Source organism: Miniopterus natalensis, chromosome 1 (genome assembly GCF_054644295.1).
Source record: "Miniopterus natalensis isolate mMinNat1 chromosome 1, mMinNat1.hap1, whole genome shotgun sequence".
Taxonomy (NCBI): Eukaryota; Metazoa; Chordata; class Mammalia; order Chiroptera; family Miniopteridae; genus Miniopterus; species Miniopterus natalensis.
Genome location: NC_142081.1, coordinates 96,677,852 through 96,699,544, shown reverse-complemented (window position 1 = coordinate 96,699,544; position 21,693 = coordinate 96,677,852). Strand labels below are relative to the sequence as shown.

At 51.1% G+C, this 21,693-nt stretch overlaps 2 protein-coding genes across 2 annotated transcripts in view; one reads left to right on the top strand and one right to left on the bottom strand.

The window, feature by feature from the left end:
* Nucleotides 1-1,294, bottom strand: part of CSPG4 (chondroitin sulfate proteoglycan 4) — a 38,128-nt gene extending 36,834 nt beyond the window's left edge. Inside the window, exon 1 of the mRNA XM_016210567.2 lies at nt 1,139-1,294. Coding sequence (XP_016066053.2) covers nt 1,139-1,226 — 88 coding nt within the window. The 5' untranslated portion in view covers nt 1,227-1,294. The remainder of the gene's footprint in view (nt 1-1,138) is intronic.
* A 10,902-nt stretch (nt 1,295-12,196) lies between these two features.
* On the top strand, nt 12,197-15,547 carry CIMAP1C (ciliary microtubule associated protein 1C). The gene is made up of 4 exons (XM_016210576.2): nt 12,197-12,317; nt 13,127-13,237; nt 14,314-14,427; nt 14,976-15,547. The coding sequence occupies exons 1-4, from the start codon at nt 12,197-12,199 to the stop codon at nt 15,455-15,457; spliced, it is 828 nt and encodes a 275-aa protein (XP_016066062.2). The 3' UTR covers nt 15,458-15,547.
* The last annotated feature ends 6,146 nt before the right edge of the window (nt 15,548-21,693 follow it).

Genomic DNA, 21,693 nt, shown 5'->3' with positions numbered 1-21,693 from the left:
TGGGGTCCTTGGGAATGGGAGTAGCAAGCCTGGGGATCAAGCTCTCACTCACCCCAGTGTGTGTGGGCTCCTCCCCTGACTCACTTCCCTTCTAGTGGTCTGGGCCCCTATAAGGGAGACTCAAGCCCTTCCTCTGCTCAAAGTTGCTCTTGGGAATGGTCCTGAAAGCTGTAGGCTGAAGCACTGATTCATATACGGGTGGTAATGACTGATGGGTTCCGAGGCCACAATTCTTATGGCATAACTAGACCATTGCCTTAACTGAAGGAAGACTGAGGCAATGGTGGGATTTCTAGTATTGTGACTGAGAAGGGACATATCCTAGCAGGCTTCAGAAGGCAAACTGTCATTCAGTCTCTGCTGGAGTCAGCCACCAATGCCAGGGGTTGCCCAGGGGTGTCAGAGGGACAAGCTCCTGCTGGAGCACAGGATATAGAGGGGCACCAGCCCTGCCTCTAGGAGGCTGAAGGTGAGTGGTCCTGTCACCAATCAGGTCTTCTCAGTGAGGAGAGAGGAGAGAAAAAAAGACAGCAGTGGGGAGAGAAGGGCAGGAGGAAGGTGGTGATGAAGAAGCCAGACAGAAAATGCACCTGGGGACAAGGGGAGTAGAAGCAGGAGCAGAGCTGGGAGGCGGCTGGAGAAGGCCAAAGGAGGCTGGAGGAGGTGAAGGCTGAGAAGCCTGTGCTCCATGCCCCCAGCACAGGGTGGGGCAGGGTGGCTCCCTCCCCTTTTCTTGCTTTGCAGCACTCCCCATTCCTGGCTTGGGCCCCTGAGGCTGGGGCATTTCTCATCACTGGGTGTCCTTTGGGCACCACATGGTCACGCAAAGTCTGCTGGGCTCAGGGAGCTCAGGCAGCATTGAGGCAGCTCTTCTAGGTATGGAGAACAATCCTGCATAGAGACATGCCCTAGGCAATCCTACTCTGGGGCCAAGCTCAGGAAACCAGAACCCATATAACCCTGAGACGGAAAGCATCTATCCCTGGTGGAGCTTCCAGAAACGCCAGCCTGTGGTGGCAGGAGCGCAGCTCCCTTGTTTCCTGGGGGCCACTTCTGGACCTTCCTGTCCCTTTGTCTATCTAAGGAACCCTCCATAGCTCCTGCCAGTCTGGGTTGGGGTCTCAGGCCCCTCACTCACCTGCAGATGCTGGTTCTGCCAACATAGCCAAGGTCAAAGCCAGGACCAGGGCAGGGGCTGGGGTTGGGCCCCCAGGACCTGCGTGCATTGCAGCGGGCTAGCAGCAGTACTTGAACACCAAAGTCTCCACTTGAGAAAACGCGGCTCTTCTGGTGCGGGCTGGGGCTGCAGAGTGCAAGCCGCCTACTTAACTCTAGGGGTGGAGCGGGAGCCCAACCGGCGCTCGGGTTTCAGGCCTGGGCTCCTCGCCTGAACCCCACCCCCAACAACCTTTTAAAGGGCCCCTGCTGGGCTGCTCCTCCTATGGAGGGGTGAGAGGATCCTTACAGCTCAGTCATACCCAGACCCCACCCTGAAGATTTGGGACAAAGTCCCAGAGGAGATCAGACCTACATGAGATGGACTAGCCCACTTATTTCTCTCCCTTTTGCCCTTGCAAGGGTTGGGGGCAGGGTCCTCACTCCAAGCCTAGGAGGAAGGACCCCACCCCACATACTGCTTTTGGGCCTCTGCCTCTGAGGTTTCCTCAGGATTCCATTTGGGCGGAGAAGCATCAGCCTGAGGTTCTACTCCGGCTCTGTGCCCACTGGCATTGCAACCTTCACCTTCTCTGCCCGCAGGGCCTCAGTTTCCCAGTCTGTAGAGGAGGGTGTCCTACACTTACCGACAAGGCAGGAGAGATTCTCAATTCCATGGTATCATTTGCCTCAGAATAACACTGCAAGGTAGGTAGAACCACCCCTTTCCCCATTTCATGGAGTAGGAAACTGGCTCAGAGCTGGAAGTTTTTTCAAGGCCCCCAGGTGGAGATTAGGTCCCCAACTATTTGGTACCAAAACTCCAGGCCCCCTGACTCCTGAATTTGGGTGTTTTCATCTTCCTGGGGCTGCCTCCTGGAAATCTGGCCCTGGATTTAGCTTCTGTCTAACAGCTTCAGGCTGGGGCCCTGTCCCTCTTGGCTCCCTCCCAGGCAACATAATCATCCTTGTCCCAGACAGGAGGAGAAAAGGCAGTATTATTGCAGAGCTTCCAGGGCCTAGAGGCTCTGCCTGCTCTCTGCTGGTCCCAGCATCAGCATTGCCTGGCCTTAGTTTTTATGTCCAGTGAATGGGTAGAAGAGCACCCCTGAAGTGCTCTCCCTTCTTCTATCAGAATCCTGTCACACCTGCCTGCTGAAGCGCATCCTCAACCCCATTTCAACAAGTACTCTCTCCCTAGCCTCTCCCCTTGACCAGTAACATTCCTCACCATGTGTACAGCATTTCACAGTTTGCAACAAAATTAAGCCCCATTTGAGATGAAGAAACAGGCTTAGAGAGCTTGTGGAACGTGAGCAAGTCTACACAGCTGCGAAGAAGTGGAGCCAGGTCTTTGACCCCAAGCTCAGCACTCCTCCACCATGGTACAGTGTGATGGTGCCAGGTCTGTGAGGTGGTTGTTGTGAGCACTGGTCTTGAACCCAGCCCAGATTTCAAATTCCAGATTTTTTACTTAGCTATCCAAACCTGAGCAAGTTGCTTTGCCTTTCTGTGGCTCTGTTTCCTCATTCTTAAAATTGGGTTTTTGAGGATTAATTGCTTTAATGTACCTCAAGTGTCTAGCCCAGGACCTGGTATATAGCAAGTGCTCAACAAATGCTTGTCCTTTCTCCTTTTCTGTTGTCCTGCTGCACATCCTTCCATGTTTCAGTTTGTATACAGCTTCACACTCTTTACGTCCCTTGAAGGAAAGCCCTGTCTTTGAAGACTGAACTTTCCTTTTCAGAAGCAACTGTATATGGTAGGTGCTCAATAAATGCTTTCTGGGGTTGACTAGGAAGCCAGGTGCTGTTCTGAGGGAATTTAGGCAAACCTAAGAAGTCCTATCTAGTTCATCCTAGAAGGCCTGGGGTGGGGCTGTGATAAGCTGGTCTCAGTGGCAATAAAGCCATTGATTCCACAACTTGTTCCTTCTTTTTCCTCCTCCCCAAGGTAGCAAGGCACCTGGTCCTTGTTAGGGGGTAATTACTGGCCAAGTGTGGGCCTGGGGCAGGGGGCAGGAGCTGCTGGGAAGACTGTGTTTGGAGAAATAGAGCTTTCATTTTAGGAATGAAAAAAGAAGGCTGGATATTTTTCTTTCGCTGCCTGGCTTATTTCACTTACCATAATATTCTCCAGGACCATCCATATTGTCCCAAAGGGTATGAGATTCTTCTTCTTTACAGCTGTGTAGTATTCCATGGTGTAAATATCCCACAGCTTTTTTATCCACTCATCTACTGATGGGTGCTTGGTCTGTTTCCAGATCTTAGCTATTGTAAACTGTGCTGCTATGAACATCGGGGTGCATATATCCTTTCTGATGAATGTTTCAGGATTCTTAGGATACATTCCTAGAAGTGGAATCACTGGGTCAAACGGCAGCTCCATTTTTAATTTTCTCGCTTATACATGGAATCTAAAGAACTTAATAAACTGATGAGCAGAATAGATTCAATGACATGGAAGCATAGTTGAGACTGACTAATGTCAGAGGGATGGAGGGGGGCGGGTGGGTGGAGGGGGAGAGACTAACCAAAGAATTTATGTGCATATATGCACAACCCAAGGACATGGACAATGGTGGGGAGAGGGACTGGGGAGGGGGAAGGAACGGGTGGGGGGGGAGGGAACGGGTCATTGGGGAGAAAAAGGGACATCTGTAATACTTTAAACAAACAAACAAACAAAAATAAAGCCATGATAAGGGACAGAGAAAAAAAAAAGTTGGAAAAGGGCTTTGCTTTGCTGCTGCTTCTTTTGTTTTTTTTCATCCTGACTCGAGGATACTTTTTTCATTGCTTTTCAGAAAGAGTTGAAAGGACAGATAGAGAGAGAAATAGCGATGCGAAAGAGGCACATTGATTGGTTGCTTCACACACACACACACACACACACACACACACACACACACACACACATGCACACTTCGACTGGGGCGGGGGATCAAGCCTGCAACAGAGGTATGTGCCCTTGGTCGGAACTGAACCCAGGACTATTCGGTCCGCAGTCTGAGGCTCTAACCACTGAGCCAAACCGGCCAGGGCAGGGCTTTGTTTCTTTATGAATAAAAAACTTAGGGGGAGATTTCCACCCAGCCCATCTTCCCATTCTTCCCTCTCTCCCTGTTCTGCCTTCTGCCCGATCCCTACCCATACAGACCTACAGCCACAGTTCAGGATGGAGTTAAGATTAGCTCAAAGTCTCCCCTGCCTTATTGCTAGCTAGGGGGAAAAACAGGCCTGCAAAAATAATGGCAACCCATGCTTGCTTCTCTGTTGGGCCTCCCAGTTTACAAAACATTCACCTGGTCTCTTGACAACCTTGGGAAGTGTGAGTGCTGGGTGACAGTGTTCCCTTTTCACTGATGAGAAAACTGAGGCTCTAATGGAAAAGTAATGCAGGGGCTCTGGCACATACTAGCCTGGCCTTTGTTCAGCCTGTAGCCCAGGATTTGAACCCCAGACCAGTGCTGAGTGGCATCATGCCAGGCACACTGGCAGAAAGTTGGGGCCCTGGGTTGCTTTTGAACTGGTCCCTGAGTACTTACTACTGTCTCAGAGCAAAAGTCCTTGGACTGAGCAGTGCCTGCTGCATGTTCCTCATATGTCCCCTCCCCAGCCTCCTCAGCATGCCCCCTGAGACCCTGAAGCTCTGGTCCTGAGTAGAGCTGACCAGGGTCTCCCTGGCATCCTCAGGCCTTCTCCCTCTGCATTCTAACCTTTGCCATGACTTTCTCTGGCTTGGGTTGGGCAGGTGTCCTCAGTGATCATCTCTGACTGCTCCAGCCTCCATGGCTACATCTCAGCTTCCTCCAGGAAGTCCTTCCAGCCCTCTTCCCACCACTGACCTCCTTTTCCACAGACTCCCTGGAGCAGTGATGTCTGTACTCTCCTCTTGCCTAGCTGAGTCCCCTGCCCCCTTGATTGACTCCTTCCCAGCAAAGCCCAGGGCAGTGCCCCAGTGCAGGAAGAGGGAGACTCAGAACACACTCAAAGAATAAAGCACTTTGCCCACAGCCCAGGGGTGGAGGAGGATTCCAAATTTTCTGAAGCTACAATGACCTGTGGTATGTGCTGCCTCAGTTTCCCCAAGAGATCTGCCTCCGGGAGAACAAAAAACATAGAGCCCAGCATTACTCCCTTCCCTGCCAGCAGAATTCAGCCAAGCATGCTGGTCAGGCTCTCCTGGTCACTCGGCCTCAGTGCTCTGGGACTAAGGGTGCCTGCTCTGGCAGTGGCTGTTGCCTAGCCACCACCTGGCACTCTGAACGACTCCATGTTTTGTACCCTGATTGCCTGGGCCCCACACAAGGAGCCTGTGGCCAAAGCCAGCTTGCTGGTAAATGGTGGGTTGTTTGTGCCCTAAATGGGATGGTACCTGAGCAGGGGTGTGCTTCCACTACCCAGGTCCTGCCCTCAGGGAATTGGCCTTCTGCCATGAAGGACACAGAACCCAGGTTACTGCTGTGCAAGGGGACACAGGCTTTTGGCCCTGATTCTGTGCCCCTGTAGTCTCATGAGCAGGTTATGACCAGGGTCCTCTGCTAGGAGTGGTCTTGCTCCTACTCTAGGCTGAAGACATTGATGGAACTCCTTAAGTGTAGGGGCCAGGCACAGGAGGGATGGGGCAGCTATTCCCAACAATTACAAAATGCAGGAGCTGAAAACTTATGTTTGCTGCCCTTGGGAGCTGTCTGTGGACTGGAGACCAGTGGCAGGACTTTGCCCTGACCAGGGACAGGGTCTGAGCGATGCCCAAGCCCTTCTGGGCAGACATGCTGGGAGGGGAGAACCCTCTCAGAGCCTCTGTTGCCAGGAGCAGACACTCATCTTCCACACCATGTCCACAAAGGCTGTGGCTTCAGTGGCTATGACCAGCTGGCCATAGCTGACTCCCCTGGGGTTGCACTCTTTCTATATATTGGTTCATGTTGTTAACCCTGCTGTGACCCACCGGTGGACATTCGGCTACCTTCTGAGAGAGCCTCTGGGAGGGGGAACAAACAGTCCCCATTTGGATGGAAAATCTGTACACATATTTGCTTAGGGCCTAACATAGGGCAAGCACCTTTGGGGATTGGGGAGAGCTTCCCAAAAGGATGAGAAATAACTCCTTAGGACTGTGAATAAAGCTTCAATAGGCATTAGAGTTCATGGGTCTGAGTTGGTGGCTGGGCAGGGCAATGGAAAGAACGTGGGGTTAGGTGCCAGAAGTCTGGTTCTGCCAAGACTTTCTGTGTGGCCTCAGGTGAGCCACTTCACCTCTCGGCACCATTCCCCTCGTCTGTAAATTGTAGAACCACCATGATGCCTGTATTATGCTCTTTAACAGGTGCTAGGGCTTTATAAACTGTGAAGGGCAATGCCTGGTGGTTATGTTGATGGTAAGTGTTGATGCCAGAGTCCTGCTCTCTGCATGACTCCTGGGAGTTCCTTGAAGGAGAGGCAAGACTGACAACCAAGAGCCAGCTAGAGCCAGCTGACAGGGCTGCCTTCAGCCTGTGCGGGGCTTAGTGGGTATGCCACTCTACACAAGAACATAGAGCTTGGATTTCAGTCCTATTGGCTAAGTGTCCTTGTACAGTAAAAAACCTGTGGTAGCCACCTTCCAAGATGGCCCTCAGTGGTCCTCACCTTTTCTGGGATTCTTGCCCTTGTTTAGTCACCTACCACATTGAATAGGGCTGACCCGCATGGTCGATAGGGCATTGCAGAAATGATGGGGTATGACTTCCAAGGAGAGATTATAAAAGACATAGAAGGCCTGGCCGGCGTGGCTCAGTGGTTGTTCATTGATACGGGAGATCAAGGTTCGATTCCCAGTTAGGGCACATGCCCGGGTTGTGGGCTCAATCCCCAGTAGGGGGCGTGCAGGAGGCAGCTGATCAATGACTTCTCATCATTGATGTTTCTACCTCTCTCCCTCTGAAAATAATAAAGATACATTAAAAAGAAAAAAGACATAGAAGCTTCTTCTTTGCTCTCTTCTGACTGCTTGCTCTGGCGGAAGCCAGACACCATGACCTGGGGAGGGTTAAGCAGCCTGTGGAAGACCCATGTGGAGAGGAACTGAGTCCTCTTACCAGCATCCAGCATCAACTCACCATTCATGTGAGTGTGCCATCTTGAAAATGAATCTGCCAGCCCCAATCAAACTTTCAGATGACTGCAGCTTCTACTTGTCTCATCTTGACTGCCACATACTGACCTGGAGCCAGAACCATCCAGCTAAGCTACTCCTAAATTTCTGACCCACAGAAATTACCTTAGGTTTTGAGGACAGTTTGTTATGCAGCAACAGATAACTGATACAAACCTGCCCAACTGTAAATGGTAGTCCAGTGAGCCAGACTGGAAATGTGTCTCAGACTCAGAAAGTAAGATTCTGCTCCCTTAAGGAGGACTGATGTTTCCTTGATCAATCAATGGATCGACTCATTCATTCATTTAACAATATTTCTCAAGCACTTACTCTATGTCAGGCACTATGCTGGGGGCTGGGGATGCAAGAGTAAATGACAGAAACCCTGCCTTTGGGAGCTAACAAACTCCCCAATGTCAGTTGGTGATTGTTGGATGTGGGGAGTAAGGACAAGTGAGATGTCTAGGGCAAGCTCAGTTTTCTAGCTTGGGCACTTGAATGGATGGTGACATTATTAATTGAGATAAATGGGTGGCAGGGGCATCTCATGAGAAAAGCTTTGGGCATGTTGATTTAGAGATGCTTGTGAGAAACCCAAGTGATACTGTGCAGGCTGACAGATATGTGGGTATAAATCTCCTAAAAAGGTCTGGGCCAGAGGCATATATCTGGGAATTTTCAGGGTACAGATATGGGATTGAAGCAATAAGAGAAGATGAGACTACTCAGGCAAGAGGAGGGTGGTGGAAAATGACAGGAAGTCCCAGGACTGAACTCTGACACACCAACATTTTTCTCTCCTCACTTTTTTTGGATATAATTTCAGACTTACAGAAAAGTAGCAAGATTATAAATATTTCTCACACACCCTTCACCTAGATTTCCCAAATGTTAATATTTTAACACATTTTAAATTCTTTTCTATGTATATACATATATTTTCCTGAACTATTTGAGAATAAGTTGCAGACATAATGCTCCTTTATCTTTAAATACTTCAGTGTGTATTTCCTAAGAACAAGTACCTTCTTTTTCATAATCAGAGTGCAGTGATCAAAACCAGGAAATTAACATTGGTACAATACTTTTAACTAGCCACAGACTTTTTTCCAATTTTGCCAACATTCCACAATAACATTCTTGATAGCAAAGCCAAATTCTGGTTCCTATGTTGCACTTGGTTGTTATATCTCTGGAGTTTCTATTAGTCTGGAAAAGTTCTTCAGTGTTTCTTTGTCTTTCATGACATTTCAGAAATGTTATTTTGTAAAGTGAATCTTGATCTGAGTTTATCTGGTTTCTTCATAATTAGGTTCAGGTTATTATCTTTGGTGGGAACAGCCCAGAAGAGATGCTGTGTCCTTTTCAGTGCACCCTCTCTGGAGGTACACAACATCTCTCTCTGTCCCATTGTGGATAATGTTAACTTAATGTCACTTGGTTGAGGTGGTGCCTGCCAGGATTCTCCGTGTAAAGCTACTGTTTTCCCTTTGCAATTAATAAGCATGTGCCAACACTGAAAGGTCAGGTTGAGGAAGAAGAGCCAGGAAGAAAGCTTGTGAAGGCACAGTGGGGACATGGGAGGAAGACCAGAACATCTCAGAACCAGGAGGAGGTGCTGCAAGGAGGTGTAGTCAGTCAGTTTGGTCCAGTGCTGCTAAGAGGTTAACTGGGTGGGGATGAAAGGTCCATTGGCCACAGCTTCCACATGCAGGTCATAGCTGAGGTAGAGCGATGTGCCTGAAGCCAGCCTGTGGAGAGTCGAAGTGTGAAAGGAAGGCAAGAACAGACAACAGGGAAATGCAACTTTAAGGAAGTCTGTCTGTAGACTGGAGGAGCGGGATCCAGACAGTGATGGAGAGGTGTGTGGGGCCAGGGACATGTAATAGACAGAAGAATGTAGGGTATGTAGAGGGAGCTAGGAAGTGGCCAGATAAGGGGTTAAAGCAAAGAGAGGGGCCATGGAGAGCAAAATATTCTTGAGGAGGCAGAGGAGATGGGAGAAGTCTTAGAGGGTCCTTCCTAGCCCCAGAGGGAAGTGAGAGCAGGTGACGGTGGAAGCAGGTAGTTCCGATGGTGTGGCAAGGAGCAGCCTCTCTTTTCTTAGCTGAGGAGGAGGTGGATCAGGCGCTGGAGGGAGGGCCGGGCATGAAGAGTGGAATGAGCCATGCTTGAAATGATCTGTGAAAAGGGAGACAGCAAGCCAACCAGGGTGGAGATGGGCAGTTGGATGGCATGAAAGCAAATCCAGAGTTTAGGGGCCATGAGCTTTTATTTATTTACTTTTAAAAATATATCTTTATTGATTTCAGAGAGAGGAAGAGAGAGGGAGAGAGAGTTGAAACATCAATGATGAGAGAGTTGTCATTGATCGGCTGCCTCCTGCACGCCCCCAACTGGGGATCGAGCCCGCAACCCAGGCATGTGCCCTGAGCAAGTCAAACCGCGATCTCCTGGATCCAACTGCTGAGCCATGCCCTGCTGGGTGGGGACATAAGCTATCAACTGCCTGGTGCAAGTGGACAAGTCAGACCTGGTGATTTACCAGGAAAAAAGTTGGACAAGGAGGGCAATGAAGGCAAGAGGGGACTGAAGGATGGGAAAGTGCAGGGTCAGTGACAGGTCTCAGTGATAGTAGACAGTTTGCAGGAGAGCACTAGAGTGAGCCAAGTGGAATGGTGGGCTGGTGTTCCAAAAGGAGGTCAGTGCCATGGAGGCAGGGAGAAGGCTGGGATGTGCTGGGGGAGGATGGCTGAGAGGGAGTGAGGGGAGGTATTTGGAGATGAGGAGGTCTGGGAACTGGGAGTCCAAAGGATTAGTGGGAGATCCCTGGGGAGGCCTAAGCACCAAGATAATGGCAGGAGTTGGGGAGGTGGCAAAGAAGGTCCCCCAGGTGTACAAGCTGGGACGGATGACAGCCCTGTGGAGATGAGGAGGTGCTCTGGATGCTGGAACCCTGGAGGAGTGGTGCTTTTGACAGGGAGGAGACACTGCTTAATGGGTACTAAGGAGACAAGGGACCCTCTCTATCTTGGGCTCAGAGGGGCAGGGGTGTGGGAGACCGAACAGAAGCTTTGGAGAGGACCAAGGTCTGTCTCCAGGGATGAGCTAGGTCTCTGTGAAAGCTGGAGGGGAGGGAGCATTCAGAGCAGAAGCAGGAGTGTAGAGTGACTCAGTTTTTCCAAGAGAGCTGTGCTCAAGAATGACAGCCAGGAGCAGTGCAGGTGGTGTGGGTTGGGGGGAGTGTAAGGAAGGCTCCCTGGGTCTGAAATACCAGGAAACTCTCCCTAGACCAAGAAGGTGGAGCTCCCAGCCCCACATCTGGCCCCTATTGGCATGAGGAGACCATCAGGGCTCTGGCCCAGCAGGCTCACAGCTGACTCCAGGAAAAGCTGACTAGGATGGGGGTGTGGAGGCGGCAGTTCCCGTGGCCCCAGGCAAACTAAGGCTGGGCCAATGCCCGCTTTGCCAAACCTCAACCTCTCCAGAAATCAGAGGCTTGGCTACTCCATAGGTAATGTGAGGGGCATGGGCAGGTCTGCTTCTGTTGGGATGGGACCCTGTCGTCTGTGCTGAGCTTTTTGGTCCAACATCGGGCTTTTGGAATGCCCAGCATGCATGGCTGGTGTGCTCCAATGCTTTACTGCGCCTGCTGGTGGGAATGAGTGCACAGCATATTTTGGTTTCCATTAGATCAGAGGCTATGATCCAAAGAGAGCCCTGGGGTTTTGTCCTGGTTCTGTCTTTGCTACTGATGTAAGGGGAGAATTTGGGCAAGTCCTTCTTTTTTTTTGGCCCTCAGTTTCCCTGTACCGGGGCTGTGACAACACCCTCTCTAAAGCCAGCTGCCATCTGTTTCCAAAAAGGAAACCCCTCCTACCTGGTTTCCACCAAATCCAGTCTGAGCTATGAACTGGTGGGTGCAAGTAGGCCTCCGGGCCCCCCAAACTCTTGGGATTTTAGGGGTGAAGAGGTCTCCAGCATTTCCATGGCCCTGGGGCTCATATATCAATCACGTGCCCCCCCCCCCCCCCCCCCGTGCTATTGGCCACAGGCACAGGAAGTGGCTTCTTAAGGCCTCAGCACCACCCCTCCATCCTCCTTTGTTTGTATCTCATTTCCTGCCTGAAACGCCAGCAGCAGGCAAGCAAGTATTCCTTGAGTTATACATAGGTTTCTTAGATACTGGCCTTGGAATAGGAGTCTGGGAAGCTATCAGACAGTTATACCTTGTGAAATAATTGGCTCGATCCTTTCCCAAGAAAACACAGACTTTGACAGATGGGAGGGCATAGGTGGGAACCTGGGGGGATATGTAGGAGGGGCAGGAAGTAAAAGGCCACCCTAGGGGTATGTGCAGGCTTCAGGAACACTGGACCCATGACCTACCCATTCTTTCTATTCCTTTTCCCAACTCTAGGGCACTCATCAGGAGTGAAGATCTGGCTCTGTCACTCCATCTCTTCCTTTTCCTTCTCTGACTCAGTGTCCTGGGGACCCTTCAGGCCATTTAGCCTGGTTGGGAGTAAAGTGCAGTGGGGTCGAGTTCTCAGGGTTCCACAACTGAGCTGCCAGTGTAGAATTTCTATGCCACAGTTCAGGCACCATGGCAACTGACAGAAATAAACACTGTGCTTCAGAGTCTAAGTTCTGCGGTGATGTCATCTCCAGCTCCTGTCTGCTGGGCCCTGTGGTAGGCTGTACCCTAGACTGTCTCAGCTGCTCAAGCTGGACTACTGTCTCCCTTCTCAGACCCTATGCCACCTCTGAAGTGGAGGAGAGTGGTGGACACAAGGGCTTGGGCGGGGCATTTGGAACAGGCCCCATACAAGCCCAGCTCCTTGCCTGCTGCTTAGAAGTCTCAGTAGCTGCTATTGCCCCTTCCTTGGCCCCAGCCATGAAACTGCCCAAGGGGTCCAGGAACTCTGTGTTCTATGGGCAGCACCCAGAGAAGAAGGTGCAGATGCCCTCACGGCAGGAGGTAAAGCAGACCCCTGTGGTCATGGCGATGATCAAAGGTGCGAGTAGACTCTGCACCCTGAGCTTGGGCCCATTCCTTTCTCTGCAGGGCTGCTGAAGGTGTCCCAGCCTTCCCACCCTGCCTCCTGCAGACTCTACTTGAAGTCCACAGAAGATGTATGCCTCCGAGCTGAACCTTGCAGGCAGTGATGAGCTGCTGGGAATTTTCAGGGGGAGGTGGGAGCATGAGGCATGGAGTGAAGCTAGTTTTGGAAAAAGGCTGGGGATTTATTGAAGCCTTTAACCCAGCTTTAGCTTTCCTTGCTTCCCTTGAATCTTACTCTCAAATGAAAGGAGAAATACTAATTTTTACTACATTATTAATGACTGATTATTGCTCTATTTAGGAGGTGGTTTAGTATGTGATTAAGTGTTTGGGCCCTGTTGGCTGATTGTCTCATAATTTTCATATTACCAGCTTGTGTGACTTTGGGCAAATTGATATTTTTCAGCCTCAGTTTTCTCATCTGTAAAATGGAAAAAATGGTGGTATCTATCTTATAGAGTTGTTGGGAGGCTTAACTGAAATAATCCATATAAAATGCTAAGTGTATTACTTGGCACAAAGTAAGTTCTCAGTTAATTATAGCTATTACCTTTCTTATTATGCATTGCCTGTCCAAGAGAAATTACATTTTATCTGGGAACACTGCCTTTCAGTCAAGGAAGCAGCTTGATGGTGGGATTTGTGATAGTGTGACATTAGTGGGAGCAAAGACCCCATTCCTCTCATGGCACACTGTATTTGGGGCTTCCTGCCTCTGATCTGGTGCGCCCAGACTGAGCATTGCTCTGTCTCTCTCCACAGGTCCAGGGCCTGCCAAGTACCTGCGGCCATCCTGCACAGGCTACCTAGACCATGACAGCTCCATGTTCCAGGAGCCAGCCTGCACTCTGCATACTCGGCACTCAGAGAAACGTGAGTGCCCTCCATGCCCATCACCCCCTTGGGTGTAGGGTTATTATTATTGTATGTTTGGGGGTGGCAGTGAGAGGAAAGGAGGCATTATCTATAGTCACAGGTCCCTGGGAACCCAGGCCTGTCCTGAGCTGGACACCAAGGTGATCTGCTAGGTCCAGATGGATGTCAGCAGGGATTCCCAAGCGACCCACCCCTCTGAAGGCAACTCTGTGGGCATCTCCCAACTGGACCTCCTTAGGGAGCTTTAAAGGAATGCTTTCGCTGTCCAGCTGGCAGAGCAGGGTCTTCTTTCCGTCTGGTCATTGGCTGGGGCCTTGGGATGGCAGCCTCCAAGTTTTCCCAGGTGACTTAAAACCCCCTGGGAAGGTGGGAGCAGAGGGTCACAGAAGAGCTGGGACTGCAGGCCAAGGCCAGTGAGAGGAGAGGCTGGGCAGGGGTGCCTATCTGGGGGTCTGAGATCTAGGGTTCCCGCTACCCCCCTTCCTTGGGTGACACACCTCAGCTGGGGACTCTCATGGCTAAGACTGGGCTCCCTTTTTATTGTTGACAGATGTTCACCATTCCCCCCACTTTGCCCCTTTGCACCTAGCCCCCGCCGCTCTCCAGGCATTCACCACACTATTGTCTGTGTCCATGGGCTGTGCATATATGCATATACGTCCTTTGATTAATCTCTTCCTATCCCCCATGCCCCTCCCCTCAGAGGTCTGCCAGTCTGTTCCATGCATCCATGCCTCTGGACCTATTTTGTTTGTCATTTTATTTAGTTTGAGCCCCTTTTTACTAAAAATAGCCACCATGCCTATTATGACCCCTTGGCACCAATTCCTGACCAGTGGACCAAGCTACTGTGCAGCTGTTATTTTGTCTGTCCCTCTGGACAAGTTCTTGAGAATGTTAAAAGCCCCGTTTTACAGATAAGGAGATACAAGTTCCCCAAACACCCAAGGGCCCAAGGAATTGAAAGGGAACCCTTAGCTCCTTTCTTGGGAAGGAGGGTCTCACCTGGGGATAGCCTAGGCTCACACTGGGGCAGCCTCTGGGGCTGACTGAGCTCTTTGGCTGCTTTTCAGGGATCATGGATATATGCAACCCTGGTCCTTGCTATTTCTTGAATCCTAAAATAACTCGGTTTGGAATGTCCAGCTGCCCGCAGACCCCCATGGAGGAGCGCATCTCTAATCTGTGTAAGATGGGATGAGGGTGGGGTTGGGAGGTTGAAGAATGGAGATCCACCCTTAGGACCTGAGCAGGGGCAAAGGATCATGACTACCCTCTCCAGGTGTATCTGTGGATGCTGGCATCTCCCTACAATGTCACATCAAGACACCAGTGTCACCAAGTCTGTGTCACAGTACTTAACGTCTTGAAGCCAGTGTTATACATATATGTTGCAGGGTGATTGTTATGATAAAAGTGGGGCTCATACAGGGACAGCAATATTGCCATTTTAATGAGTTCATGGACTGTAGTGACTTCAGGATGCTTTCTTGGTGTTCTCATAGGAACAATGTCAGAATGTTGACAGCCCAAGGGTGACATTCTGATGACACTTGCGGTTTTTATATTATGACAATAGTGTCACGTTCTGATGTCAGAATGGCCTGCCTAAGCCCCTCCCTTGCCCATAGTCCCATGTAGGGTTAGATGTGTCCCTGACCAAAGCTAAGGTGGCTCTAGTGAAGTCACATCAGGCTAACTAAGGCCTTAGCTTCCTACCTTTGCCTACTTTCAGGCCTGAGCTCCACCCCAGCCTCCTGCCACTACTACGTGCAGAAGACCCATCCTCCTGGGGAACGCAGAGCTCCACAGTACACTTTCGGCTACCGGTGCCCATACAGAGCAGTGGACCCCAACCCAGCCCCCAACCACTACCATCAGCCACTCTTGCTGGGGCCCAACATCCCCATTAACCGAGCTGCTCCTTGCTATAGTTTGGCATCCGCAGACAAGAACTGGTTCTACAAGAAGAATGTGGCCGGAGGTCCTGGGCCAGCCATGCACGCCCGACCGGAGCCGTCTGTCTACCAGAACCGCAGCCCCATCTACAGCATGGCCAAGCGCTTTGCCTACCCGATGGACCGCACACCTCAGCCTGGCCCAGGTTCTCATGACGTCCAGCAGGTCACAGTACACAAGCCCCGCACACCTGCTTTCACCATGGGCATCAAACACTCACCCTACCTATGCCCACTGGTCATTGACATTCACAACTGAGACCCCTCCTGGTGTACTCACCCACTTCTCCCCACAGAGGATATTTTCAGTATCAAAATGAGCAACTTACCAAGGTTTTGAGTAGCAGAGCTCATGCCTGCTGTGTTTAGCACACAGAAGGTATTAGATAAATATTTTTATATATTTATTTCTTCATTTTGCAAATGTTTATGACTGCTTCTTTTGGGTCCTGCCCTGGATGAGGGATGGGGATATTGGGAAGCATTACAGGGGCCCCTGTCTGGGGGTTCTGTTCTAGCTCACCAGGGGAGGCCATGTATTCTCAAGAAGCCTTGGGCAGAGGTTCCAGAGAACTGAGTTCTAGTTCTAACTCTGCCGCTAACATGCTGTGTGGTCTTGTGCAGCTTCCACCCATCTCTGGGCCTTGGGGTTGCACTTTGTGCACTGAGGGTAGGGGTAGACCTGGAGGATGTCCAAGTTTCCTCTAGGTCTAGAACTGTGTGACTCTGATCCCTGACAATGCTCAGTACCTAGAGGGGAGCAGGGCAAGTGGGTGTGGGCAGAGGAAGGAGGGGTCATTCTGGTTGGGAAGGGGGAGAGGTGAGTTTTCCTGGGGGAGGGACCCAAGAGGACAAACAGAGACAGTGTATAAGAGGAAGGGTATGCCTGGTGGAGGTAAAGATAAGAGCAAAGGCAAGTAGATGAGACCAAGGGTGCAGGGCAGGCTCAGGGGTGCCTGGGGAGGCTCAGAAGGCAAGATCCTGGGCTACAGGAGGCTGGCTGATAATGGGACAAGATGGTGGTCAGCTTGGAGTCTACTCAGGGTTTGTCCTCAGTGGAGTGGGGCTAGATAAGATGTATTATTTTCAGAATTCTTTGGGCAGAGAGAGAAGGTTGGCAGGATGGGCAGAGCCTGAAGGCTGCAGTCAGCCTGAGGAGGAGGCAAAGGGGCTGAGCAGACCGCTAGGAGGAGGGTCTGCATGTCACATGCTGTCTTTGGAGAGTCACTTGTATGTCCCCAGCCTCAACAACTTAGCCCTGCAGTGCCCGTTAGAGGAGGAGCCACACACCAGCCAGGAGGGGGCAGTGTTGTTTTGCTCCTGAATCTAGGCCTCGCCCACCGCCCCACCCTTTCTGACTTGGCTTTTGGGCAGACAAGTGCCAGCTCTGGGGAGGCTAGGGTCTCTGGGGCTGGTATTTGTCCTTCCTTAACTCTTGGTATCTTTGATCTGACTTGCCCCATCTCTGGGACCAGCCCTTGTTCCAGCTCCCCTGGACGCAGGAGGTGTGTTGGGGACTTTTATCCCTGCTCTGCAGCCTGGGGCCAATTGCAGGAGTGAGGGTGGACTATGGAGGGAGAGGGGCTGAGGGGAAGAGGAGAGGAGAGGAGGCAAAATGTCCCCCAGACCCCATGGCTCAGGCAGAGTCACATTCTTCTGCATCCCTTGCCCTAAGAGCTGAGAGAGGCAGGAGAAAGGACCACTTAGAATGTTCTGTGTCTGCTGGCTCATCCCTGTGAATCTGCAAAATATTCAAGCTTTAATTGAAAATAAAAATTGAATTGAAGAACTAACTTTGGCCAGAAAGGAGCAGAGAACATCAGAATATCTTTGGAGTATTACACACACACACACACACACACACACACACACACACACACACACACACACACACACAGAGTATTTTTGAAAGGGGCTTGTAGTAAACACACAGGTCAGCCCTAGCCGGTTTGGTTCAGTGGTTAGAGTGTCAGCCCATGGACTGGAAGGTCCCACGTTCGATTGGGGCAGGAGCGGGAGGCAACCACTCGATGTGAGGATGTGAGGATGTGAGGATGTGAGGATGTGAGGATGTGAGGATGTGAGGATGTGAGGATGTGAGGATGTGAGGATGTGAGTCTCTCTCACATCAATGTTTCCCTCTCCCTCTCTCTCTCTCTCTCTCTCTCCCCCTTCCACTCTCTCTGGAAAAGCAATGGAAAAAATATCCTTGGGTGAGGATAAAGAAAAAGAAAAAAAGAAAAAGAAAACACACAGGTCATACCTGACTCTGGGCCTGAAGCCTTCCCCCAGTGCTCCGTGCCTCCAAGCCTGGGTATTGTGTTTGTCCTGTCTTCCACACTCCTCAGCAAGCCTGGCCTAGGCAGGCTTCATAGGGAGTGAGTGAGCTTGGAGACCCATCTGTCTTGTAGCAGATTAGAAAGATGCCATTTTGCCCCCTATTGGGGATTGAGCCTGCAACCTGGACATGTGCCCCAACCAGGAATCAAACTGGTGACGTTTTGATGCCTAGCAAGACACTCAACCAACTGAGCCACACTGGCCAGGGTCCCACCTCTTTTAAACTACCCGAGGGGGTTCCAGCTTGACCTGGCAGGAAGCCTGGTCTTGTAGGACTTAAACCTTAGGCCTGGAGCCTGGCACATGATCATACAGACAAGATTGTTTCTTCATTTAGCAAATATTAGCTGAGCTGCCCTATGCGAGGCTCTGGGTGCGCCTGGGTGTGCCAAAGGATGATAAAGGCATTCAGGAGTTCAGAGGCTGGCTTTCTGGGAGGATGAGAAGCAGCTCCCTCCAAACCTGAGCATACACTGGAGAGTGGGCGAAGCTCAAGGTATGGCAGTGTGCCTACCAGAGCTTCCTCCTTTCTTTCCAGGGGACTCACTCCATGGGTCACCTCTAATAGGGCTGGATGGTAAAACTAGTCACATGATCCTCCTGTACTCTAGCTGCAGGGCTGGTCTCTGTCACACTATTGTTCCTGGAGACACACTGAGGGCCAGTTGTCACTCTGGCTCACAGAAGCTGGGGGGATGGTGGCCCTGGGCCAGGAGCAAAAGTGGGGACCTGCCTTTAGGGAAACACTAACACACCACAGACAGGCACACAGTAAGGTTTGAGCACAAACATATGTCCTTTACCCACATATACACAGAGACAAGACAGACACTCCTTACTGCACATGCTTGCTTGTGTGTACACACATGTATGCACAGGTACCCACCTCCAGTACCAGACATGCTCAAACACAGGCCTTATACTACGCTCACAGGGAAAGACAGATATAGCACACACACTGCATGTGCACACAGACACCACAGCTAAACATACCTGTTACAAACACACACACGCACTCCTTTCACCCCAGGCTCATTCACAGTCCAGTGCCCTGGAGAATCAAGTAGACAAACCAAGAGAATGCCTCCTCTTCTCTCTCTGCCAGAGAGGAGGTCAGAGGAGGATCCCTGTGATCAGGAAGGAGTTGGGGCCTGATTTCCAGGCCTGGGGTTAGAGTTGCCACTGGATGGCTCCTAGCCCTCCAATCTAGGGTCCTACCTCTGGAAAAGGTAGGACCTTACTTGGCTGTGAGGCCCTGCCCACCAAGATAAGCCAGACCCAGCACTCAGAGATGCCCACCTGAGGGGATGCCCAAGGACAAGCTGACTAGAGTAGAAGCTCCTGCCACCTGCTCCTCCAGTTTTTCATCCTTGGTTGGGATGGGGGTGGAGTAGCTAGTTGGAGGGCATGTAGCCCTGGATTCCTGGTTGGGGTCAGCAGCTGCATCTCCAAGCTCACTGGAGGCAGAGAGTCCTGTTCCTTCCGGCTTCTCCTCTCTCCTCTCTCTCTCTCCACAGTCTCCCATCTGGCTCCTCTCCCTCCAAGTCTCTCTGCCTCCCTCTGGCTTTCTTTTCTCCCCTCCTTTACTCTTCCTCTTATTCCCGTTTACCCCTCTGTCTTGTTTATCCTCTAGAATAAAGATCAACATTTAATTACTCCGCAAATAACAGAGCTGTTCTTGGAGGTCCTGACAAGAGGAGGACTGTGTGGGTGATGTGGCCTGTGGGTGGTGTGGCTCAGGGCACCCACAGTCTCACTGTCTACTGTTTGCTCTTCTTTTCTGGAGCTTTATTTTTTCCTAAGAGAGTGGAAGCATGTTACCCTTTAGTGGAGAAAGGGAGACAAAGAGAAAGAAAAAACTGTCATTGTAGTAAACAGCATGTTAGTGTAGAGTGGGGGCTTGGAAGGAGAGAGGAACTGAGAGAGTGGCAGGGACAGAGAAAGGGGATCTGAGAGATGGGGGAAAGGTGGGCCAGATGACCAGGAGCCCCTGCCTCAGGGCCTGGGTGGGTGTGGGCACCAGGCAGGGCTTTGAGGGGGAGGAGACAAATGAAAGAGTTGATCTGGGATGGTAGAAAGGGCCTAAGGAGGGAGACCATTTTTCTTTGTCCCAGGCAGGGCCCAGGAGGGTGAGGGCCTCCAGGCCCTGGGATGCCAAGGTGAGTAAGATAGACAAATGTCTGTTCTTGTGGACTGTAAAAGCTACTGGAAATAAAATGGTGGCTTCGTGTGTTCAGCACTTGCCATGTGTAGGTACTTACATAAGCTGAGAGTCACAGGGGGTGGGTGAGCCGCCCAGTGATACACAGCCAGGGGTGGGGGCACCAGGGTTCCAGCTCAAATCTATCTGACTTCAATCTTTCTTTCACACTGCCTCCTCTAGGGGGTTGGGGCTGGGAAAGAAGGTTGGAGACGGTTCTGCCATGTCTAGTGTGTGACCTTGAACAAGTCCTCTGTTTTCTGGGCCTCAGTTTCCCCATCTGAAAAGTGGAGGGAATGCTGGTTGCTCTGTAAGGCTGTAGGAAGGATCAAATGCCTGGATGTTGGTGTTCACCCAGCTCTGGTTCCTTGGAGAACCAACTGAGGGTATGGGGGGCAGAGAACACACGGTGCTGGGGGAGGGACCGTCCAGTAGCAACCCCAGCCTCAGCAAGGGGACTCCAGCTCAACTCTCTTCTGCCTCCCAGTGGCAACATTTGGGTACTGCAGGAGATGAGTAGGGATGGAAATGCAAAAGGGTCAGAGCTAGAAGATGCCTCTAAGGGAGAATTGTCTGGTACTCTCTGACCCCATTTGGCAGATGGTCAGAGAGGGGAGGGACTTACTCTTAGGTCACTCAGAGTAGAAGCTTGGACTGGGATTCGCTTTCAGGGCAGGGTGCTTCCCTTCAGCTATGTCATCCTTGGGAAGCCCCCAAAGGGCCTCAGAGCAAGAGAGGTGGAGCTCTGAATCCTCGGCTTGAAGCCACCTTCTCCAGGGAGTCTTCCAGGGTTTCCTCCAGCAGGAAGTGACCTTACTCTTGCCCTGAAGCCCTACACATATCCTGCCCCTGTTCTTCCTGTTCCACCTCCCCTGAATAGCCTCCCCTCCCCTAAGCAAATCAGGTAACGGGGCCCCTTGAGATATTAGGGATGATGGATCATCTTCACTATGCAGGGAGCACCTGCCAGGGGCCCAACTCTGTTCCTGGACTTTACCTGTATTATATCACTTGAGCCTCATAACAACCACAGGAGGTTAGGGTAATTTTTGAGCCCCAAATTTTTGGGTGAGGAAATAGGCAGAGAGATTGTACTTTTTAGACACTAAGGGGTGGAGCAGGGATTCAAACTCAGGTCTACCCATTCTCTGGAGAGGGGCCTGCATTTGAAGATGAAAATTATTCCCATGGTCATATGACAATTAGCTATGATCAGACACTGAACTGACTGGTTTAGGGGTCTTGTGAGCTCAGATCTCAGCCACACCACTGTGCTGCTGTGTGACTTTGGGCAAGACCTCTTTCTGGACTTCTGGTTCCTCATTTGTGAAATATCTGCGTGTGTGTTATGGATTACCTCAGAGATCCATCTGGCTCTGGAATTTGGCATGTACAGCCTTGGCTTAGCCCTGGAATAGATCGTTCTGAAGGTGAATGGGAAGGGCAGATTTGGGAGGGCTGAGCTCTGGCCACGGAGCTGGGCCCCTCAGGTGCATCTCCTGCTTCATGGTGCGGGGAGCTGGGAGGATCATGGGGAGGTGTGGGCTGTGAGGGCAGGAACACAGTCCAGATCAGGACAGGTATGGAGTGATGAGCTGGCCCTTGGGCCTGGGAGCCTTTTCCTCTGCTTCCTGTCATAGAAAGGGGTTTTTCTTGGAAGGAAACAGCCTCATCAATCAGTGGCAATGGGGGGCTGAAAGGCAGCCACTCTCTGCCAGCAAGGCTTGAGGGAGACTCATAACTTTCACTTGTGGCTGGGTTGTAAATTCCTGTGATTCATTCTCAGCCTCTTGGAGGACAGAGACATTCAGGCTCTGGAAATGCTGCTCTCCCTGGGCAGAATAGGTGGAGTAGCCTGTTGGTGGGACCTGGGGGGGCGGGGCTCAGACAAACCCCTCCATAGGCTTCATGGAGGTGTAGTTGCTGAGGCCCTTAGGACACCTTAGCCCAGCCTG